The sequence below is a fragment of the Panthera uncia genome, chromosome D4 (genome assembly GCF_023721935.1).
Source record: "Panthera uncia isolate 11264 chromosome D4, Puncia_PCG_1.0, whole genome shotgun sequence".
NCBI lineage: Eukaryota > Metazoa > Chordata > Mammalia > Carnivora > Felidae > Panthera > Panthera uncia.
Genome location: NC_064807.1, coordinates 79,636,748 through 79,645,540, shown reverse-complemented (window position 1 = coordinate 79,645,540; position 8,793 = coordinate 79,636,748). Strand labels below are relative to the sequence as shown.

Sequence of the window (8,793 nt, the reverse complement as noted above, 5' to 3'; positions counted from 1 at the left end):
AGTATTTGGGGATGATCTATACTGAAGCTTCGGTACCAAGACTGGGTAGTCATGTGGAACCATGGTATGACAGAAACAGCAGGGTAGGAAAGTACCCAGTGCAGGTAAAGTTGATCAAAGTGTATTCCCTCAGGTGTGTCTATCTGGATGTGTGTGTCTGAACACACACCCACACCCACACTCACACCCACAACTTGCAATCAGGGTTCATGGATTTTGTTGGCTTGTGCAGTAGAAAGCATATCCATTTGAGCCTTAATCCTGCTTATCAGTTTCTCTAAGCCCCGTTTCATGTCTTTGTTTCTCAAACTATAGATAAATGGATTCAACATGGATGTCAGTACAGTGTAGATGATTGTTGCTATTCTGTCCTTGACAGTATAGTTGGACAAGGGTTGGAAATAGACATAGGTAATACTCCCATAAAACAGAGTCACCACAGTGAGATGGGAGCTGCAGGTGGAGAAGGCTTTGCATTTTCCAGCCACTGAGGGAACATTGAGGACAGCAATGAGAATTCTTAGGTAAGAGATGATGATGCAGATACATGGGGCCATCACAGAAGCCAACCCTTCTGTCATGGCCATAACTTCATTGACAAAGGTGGAAGAGCAGGCCAGTTTCAGAACAGGGTTGACATCACAGAAAAAATGTTGGATTACATTTGATGCGCAGAACGTGAGCCGATTCACCAGGAGGACATGTAGGAGGGAGTGGAGGCAGGAGAAAGCTATGGAGAAGGCCAGCAGCAACGTACAGCGTCTGCGGTTCATCACAGTGACATAGTGGAAAGGATTACAAATGGCTACATAGCGGTCAATGGCCATAACTGCCAGGAGATAACTGTCTATGTTTCCAAAAACCAGGAAAAAATACATCTGTGTCAGACATTCAGCATAGGAAATGGTCTTTGTCTCTGATAAGAAGTTCACTAACATCTTGGGGACTACGACTGTTGTGTAGCAAATATCAGCAAAGGACAAGATGCTCAGGAAGAAGTACATGGGGTTTTGGAGTTTGGGATCAGAGAGGATAGCCAGGATGATGAGCAGATTCCCTGTTATAGTGACCAGGTACATGATAAGAAAGAGAGCAAAGAGTGGCTTCTGGTCCTCAGGGTGAGAGGAGAGTCCTATGAGGATGAATTCAGACAGTCTTGTCAGGTTGGACATTCCCATAGACTTGAATGCACCTACAGATAAAAGGTCCTGTCAATTAATAGTTCTTATGTCATCTAGGACATGCACCTTTCCATCTGGTTCTTGCAATGAGAATTAGCAGTTACTAATAGAGCATTTACTTCAATGTTTTTCTTTACGAATACGGGCAAATGAGAGCCAAAGTTGCGTTTTCACTTGTTGTTTTAGAATCTTTGATATAGAGATCTATAGAAAACTGATTGAAGGAGAGAGAGAGAGACAGAGAGGAAGAAGGAAAACTAAACGGTGGAGGTGGAGGTGGAGGAGGAGGAGGAGGAGGAGGAGGAGGGGGAGGAGGAAGAGGAGGAGGAGGAGAAAAGAGGGAGAGCAGGCTTGATTCCCTTTTCCTCCTCCTTATTCTGTGACTAGTAATCACAGGAACCACAGATGCCGTCTATGAATCAGGTTAAGGTCAACTTCTCATAAAGATTACCCATGGCTAATGCACATCTATATAATCATGAAATAGCTATTTCACCTAGTTTATGGTTGATGAAGAGCCATCTTTTTAAATCAAGATGCTTCTTCCCACACCATTTGCAATGGAAGTAAGAATGGCCTACAAAACCATTTGGTTGAATGTTGAAAGTAAGCAGAGGGCAAAGAAAGATGGAGAAGGGAAAGTGAGAGAGACGAAGTGAATTTTCAAGAGAAAATTCTCTCCCCAAATTCCCTGTTCTTCAGCTCATATTTCATATCTTGAGGTCAGGGGAAGGTGGCTTACAAGTGGACTGGGTAAAGAAAGATTTGACTATAGAATATAGATACCTAAATCTCAACATTTAGTACAAACGTTGTTATCTTTCTTAGTGTCCAATGATGACTAATTACCTGTCTGAGATCAAATATTTATATCTTCTCACCAGGCATTCTCAAAGTTCATTTCTTACCTGGGAAGGACATTAAAATCTTACTTCATGTATTCATTCCACTGCCTTCATTCATGCTCCATGGAATTATTAGTGAAAAAGAAGACAAACTGTGCCAAGAGATAGCATACAGAAAATGTGTCTGATTGTAGAAAACCTCCTAATTCTCCTTAAATCTGAATGCTCCCTTCCATGGATTCTTACCATCCTTTCCAAGATATATATACTTACAGCCCCTGCTTCCCTCATGGGAATATCCTCTGATGCTGTGTCACTAAGTCCCTGGTGTTTGATCGGGGAGATAATAAGAACAAAAACATGCATTAACTTTATGCAGGATTGTCTCCAAGGATCCCAAGGAATTACATGTGTTCTCCTTCTTCAAATGGCCCCACATCCCTGTCTTCAATGGTCTGGGCATAGTGCAACATCTGCTTAGCCTGGTGTAGGTGTCCGTGGGAGACAATAACTTTCTGTCCCTGGCTATTGCAACCTCTCTGAGGGTTACCTTGGTTTGTGCCATGTGGGACTGAGGATAGAGTACCGGGGAGGGACACCTGGTTTCTTCCTTGAACCTATAAAGCTTCAATATGGACTTCCCCTTTTTCCCTCCATTTGTCTAAAGGACAACTATCTCAGAGCACCACAACATCACCAGTACCTTCTGCTCTGTCCTCCTCAAGTTTATTCTGATTTATTTATTTTTTATTCAAATGTCATTGACATTTGACATTAATAATATATTAATTAATATATTAATTTCAGTGCTAATATAGTGAACTGCTAATACAATGAACATAGTTTTTGAACATTTATATGCATTCTAAAGTGATCACCAGGATAAATTTAGCTGCCATCTGTCACCATACGAAGTTGTTACAATATTGTTAACTATATTCCCTATGCTGCAACTTTCATCCCCTTTAATTATTTATTTTATAACTAGAAGTTTGAGCCTTTTACTCTTTTTCTCCTATTTCAACCATTCCCCACTGCCCCACACCCTGCCCACTCTAATCCCCTCTGGGGACCATCTGATTGTTCTCTGTATCTATAAGCCTGTTTCTGTTTTGTTTTCATTTTTTAAGTTAATTTATTTACTTTCAAGTTAGTTGACATACAGTGTAGTATTGGTTTCAAGAGTAGAACCCAGTGAGTCATCATTACATATAACACCCTGCTCATCCTAACAAGTGCCCTTCTTAAAGCCCATCACCCTTCCCCCCACCCACCTCCCCTCTAGCAACCCTCAGTGTTCTCTGTATTTGTTTTGTTTTTTAGATTCCATGTATAAGTGAAATGATATAGTATTTGTTTCTCTCTGACTTAGTTCAACTTAGCAAAATCCTTTAGGTTTATCAATAACATGTTGCAAATGGCAAGATTTCAATATTTTTTATGGTTGAATAATATTTCATTATACATGTATACCACATCGTCTTTATTCATCTATTGATGGACAGTTAGGTTGCTTCCATATTTTGACTATGATAAATAATGCTGCAGTGAACATAGGGGTGCATGTATCTTTTCAAATTAGTGTTCTCATTATGTTCTAATAAATACTCAGAAGTAGAATTGCTGGATCTTATGGTAGTTTTATTTTAATTTTTTAATATAAGTTATTGTCAAATTGTCTTACATACAACACCCAGTGCTCATCCCAACAAGTGCCCTCCTCAATGCTCATCACCCATTTTCCCCTCTCCCCACCCTCCACCCCATCTACCCTCAGTTTGGTCTCTGTATTTAAGAGTCTCTTGTGGTTTGCCTTTTTCCCTCTCTGTTTGTAACTATTTTTTTTTTTAATTTTGGGGGGAATCTCTGTGCTGCTACATCCCCCAACAGTGCATGAGAATTTTCTTTTTCTGCATTCTTACAGCACTGTTTATGTCTTGTCTTTTTGATAATAGCCATTTTTACAGGTGTTAGATTATAAACAGTGGTTTATATTTGCATTTCCCTGATTATTAGTGATGTTGAGCATCTTTTCATGTGTCTATTGGCCATCCGTATGTTTTCTTTGGATAAATATCTGTTTAGGTCCTCTGCTAATTTTTTTTGAAAAGATGACAGCACTTATTTATATTTGATAATCTGTTAGCAAAACTGAACAAAAGTGAAAAAAATCCCTCAAAAATACAACTTTCACAAAACACAGGAATGAAAACATCAACAACAATGCAAACTGCTGCACACCTGTGTTCCAATTTGTCTTTTCATTCAAAGCATGGTTTTGAAGTATACATTTTTCTTTCCCCTCTTACATGTAGCTGCCAAGAGAATCTGACTTTATAAATACAATGAATACTATTTATTGGCCAAGCACCACAAAAACTATATGAAATCTCCAGAAAACAGAGATAAAAATAAATTTAACACTGATCCTAAACATTCTACAAATTCTTTTAGGTTATTTGATACTTGTATTCTTAATTTTTTTCTTTTTATCCCATACCTAACTAAACGTGTATGATTTAGGCAATCTATTTTTTGTTGTTCAATACTAAAAATATTTTTTGTTGAGTTGATGAAGGAAAGGTTATCTTTAATATGATTTTTTTCTTTTTCTTCTATTACTTTACAGAACTATTTAAATTAGTACATTAATTATAATACTTAAATCTTACTGTAAAATGATAAATCATTCCAAATATTGGATTTATATATTTTTCTTTTAAAAAAATTTATTTCTTTAATTTACATCCAAATTAGTTAGCATATAGTGCAACAATGATTTCAGGAGTAGATTTCTTAATGCTCCTTACCCATTTAGCCCACCCCCTCTCCCGCAACCCCTCTGGTAACCCTCTGTTTGTTCCCATATTTAAGAGTCTCTTATGTTTTGTCCCCCTCCCTGTTTTTATATTATTTTTGTTTCCCTTCCCTTAGGTTCATCTGTTTTGTCTCTTAAAGTCCTCATATGAGTGAAGTCATATGATATTTGTCTTTCTCTGACTAACTTCGCTTAGCATAATACCCTCCAGTTCCATCCATGTAGTTGCAAATGGCAAGATTTCATTCTTTTTGATTGCTGAGTAATACTCCATTGTATATATATATACCACATCCTCTTTATCCATTCATCCATTGATGGACATTTGGGCTCTTTCCATACTTTGGCTCTTGTTTATAGTGCTGCTATGAACATTGGGGTGCATATGTCCCTTCGAAACAGCACACCTGTATCCCTTGGATAAATGCCTAGTAGTGCAATTGCTGGGTCATAGGTTAGTTCTATTTTAATTTTTTTAGGAACCTCCATACTGTTTTCCAGAGTGGCTGCACCAGCTTGCATTCCCAGGCCCTCTGCTAAGTTTTTAATTGGATTGTTTGGCTTTTTAAAATAGGAGTCATGTGAGTTCTTTGTATATTTTGGATATTAACCCATTATGAGAGATGTCACTTGCAAATATCTTCTCCCATGAAGTAGGTTGTCTTTTTGTTCTGTTGATGATGTCTTTCACTGCATCACCCAGGTTTTAAATTAGAAAACCAAAAGAAATGGGGGAATTGATTTGTGTGCTTCAAGGATAATGTTATTCAAAGAATACAAACTAGTTCAATGGTTAGAACTGGTTTAAAAGCCATCTCCACATGCATTGAAAATAATGCATATTTCTGTAGCTTAAAATTTTTTTTAAATGTTTATTTATTTTGAGAGAAAGAGAGACAGAGAGAGGGAGAGAGAGAGAGGGAGACAGAGAATCCGAATCAGGCCCCAGGCTCTGAGCTGTCATCACAGAGCCCAACACGGGGCACAAACCCACGAACCGCAAGGTCAGACCTGAGCCAAAGTTGGATGCTTAACCAAATGAGCCACCCAGGTGCCCCTTCTGTCGCTTTTAGATGAAATGTTCTGTATATATCTGTTAAGTCCATCTGGTCTGATGAGTCATTCAAAGCCACTGTTTCCTTATTGCTTTTCTGTCTGGTTGGCCTATCCATTGATGTAAGTGGGTATTAAAGTTTCCTGCTATTATTATGTTACTGCCAATTTTTCCTTTATGTCTGTTAATATTTGCTTTATTTGTATTTTGGGACTTCTACATTGGGTGCATAGATATTTACAATTGTATATCTCTTGGAATGATCCCTCTATCACTATGTAATGTTCTTCTTTGCCTTTTGCTATAGTTTTTATTTTAAAATTTATTTTTTCTGATATAATTATTGCTACTCTGGTTTTTTCACTTCTACTTGGAGGTAATATCTTTATTCATTCTTTCACTTTAGTCTGTGTTTGTGTTTAAGTCTGAAGGGAGTCTCTTATAGGCAGCATATAGATGGGTCATGTTGCTTTTTTTAATCCATTCTGTTACTCTATGTATTTTGATTGGAACATTTAGTTCATTTCCATTTACACTTAAAAAATTATGGATATTTTTACTTACTATAATTTTGTTCATTGTTTTCTGATTTCTTCTTTTGTTGTCTTCCCTTATGATTTTGTCTTTCCTCAGTGTTGCTTGTATTCTTTTCTCTTTATTTTTTGTGTATCTGTTATTGGTATTTGGTTTGTGGTTACCATGAGGTTCATATATAGCACTCAATGTATGTAGCAATATATTTTAAGTTGATGGTTGCTTAAGTTCAAGTATGTTCTCAAAGCACTAAATTTTGACCTCCCCGAGTTTTGTGTTTTTCATGTCATATTTTACATAGTATTATTTCGTGTATCCCTTGACTAATTATTGTAGGTATAGATATAGTTGTAGATTTTACTGCTTTTACATCCAACTGTAAAGTTTCTGCTGAAAACTCAGCTGATAGTTTTATGGCGGTTCTTTTGTACATAATTAGTTTTTATTCTTTTTCTGCTTTTAAGATTTTCTCTTCATCTTTAACTGTTGACATTTTGATTATGATCAGTTTTGGTGCTGGTATCTTTGGGTTCATCTTATTTGTGACTCTGTGCTCCCTGACTTGTATGTCTGTTTCCTCCTCTAGGTTAGGGACACTTTTAGCCATTATTTCTTCAAGGTTTTTTTTGTCCCTTTCTTTCTTTCTTCTCCGTCTGGGACCCCTATAATGTAAATGTCAGTATGCTTGATGTTATCTCAGAGGTCCCTTAAACTATTATTTTTTTCCTTTTTGTTGTTCCAACTATGTGATTTTTACTACTCTTTCTTCCAGATTCTGATCCATTCTTCTGCATCATATAAGCTGCTACTGATTTCTTCTAGTGTACTTTTCATTTCAGTTATTGTATTCTTCAGCTCAGATTGGTCATTTTTTATGTTTTCTATCTCTTTGTTGAAGTTCTCACAGTGTTCATCCATTCTTTTCCTGAGTTTAATAAGCATCATTATTACCATTACTTTGAACTCTTCTTTTGAATTTTATTTAAGTTCAAGTTAGTTAACATACAGTGTAGGCTTGGCTTCAGGAGTGGAACTCAGTGATTCATATTTTACATATGACACCCAGGGCTCAACCCAAAAAGTGCCCTCAATACCCCTCACCCATTTACCCCATCCCCCTACCCACCTCCCCTCTAGAAACCCTCAGTTTGTTCTCTGTATTTAAGAGTCTCTTATGGTTTGCCTCCCTCTCTGTTTTTATCTTTTTCCTACCCTTTCCCTATGTTCATCTGTTGTGTTTCTTTTTTTTTTTTTTGTTTATTTATTCTTAGAGAGAGAGAGAGAGAGAGAGCGAGCATGAGCAGGGCAGGGACAGAGAGAGGGAGACACAGAATCTGAAGCAGGTTCCAGGCTCTGAGCTGTCAGCACAGAGCCTGAGGTGGAGCCTGTACCTAGGAACTGTGAGATCAAGACCTGAGCCAATGTCGGACCCTCAACCAACTGAGCCACCCAGGTGCCCCTCCTCTGTTGTATTTCTTAAATTCCACTTATGAGTGAAATCATGATATCTGTCTCTCTATGACTGACATATTTAGCTTAATATAATACACTCTAGTTCCATCAATATTGTTACAAATGGCAAGATTTTATTCTTTTTCATTGTTGAGTAGTAGTCCATTGTGTGTGTGTGTGTGTGTGTGTGTGTGTGCATACATACATATCACATCTTTATTCATTCATCAATCAATGGATGTTTGATCTGTTTCCATAACTTAGCTATTGTTGATAGCACTGTTATAAACATTGGTGTGCATGTGCCCTTTCAAATCAGCATATTTGTATCCTTTGGATAAATACCCAGTACCCAGTAGTGCAATTGCTGGGTCATAGGGTAGTTCTATTTTTAGTTTTTTTTGAGAACCTCCATATTGTTTTCCAGAGTGGCTGTACCAGTTGGCATTCCCACCAGTAGTGCAAAAGGGTTCCCCTTTATTTGTATCCTCACCAACATCTGTTGTTTTCTGCTTTGTTAATTTTAGCCATTCTGATAGGTGTGAGGTGGTATCTCATTGTGCTTTTCTTTAAATACGAAATTTATTGTCAAATTGGTTTCCATACAACACCCAGTTCTCATCCCAAAAGGCGCCATCCTCAATGCCCATGACCCTCTTTCCCCTCCATCCAACCCCCCATCAACCCTCAGTTTATTCTCAGTCTTTAAGAGTCTATTATGATTTGGCTCCCTCCCTTTCTAACTTTTTCCCCCTTTCCCTCCCCCATGGTCTTCGGGTAAGTTTCTTAGGAGCCACATATGAGTGAAAATATATGGTATCTGTCTTTCTCTGTATGACTTATTTCACTTAGCATAACAGACTCCAGTTCCATCCATGTTGCTACAAAAGGCCATATTTCATTCTTTCT

The 8,793-nt window shown here is 37.7% G+C and overlaps 1 protein-coding gene across 1 annotated transcript; it reads right to left on the bottom strand.

Annotated features, from left to right (window-relative positions):
* Positions 1–200: 200 nt before the first annotated feature.
* LOC125922712 (olfactory receptor 1L3-like) lies at positions 201–1,196 on the bottom strand. The gene has a single exon (XM_049630481.1). The coding sequence runs from the start codon at positions 1,176–1,178 to the stop codon at positions 201–203; it is 978 nt and encodes a 325-aa protein (XP_049486438.1). The 5' UTR covers positions 1,179–1,196.
* Between the last annotated feature and the right edge of the window lie 7,597 nt (positions 1,197–8,793).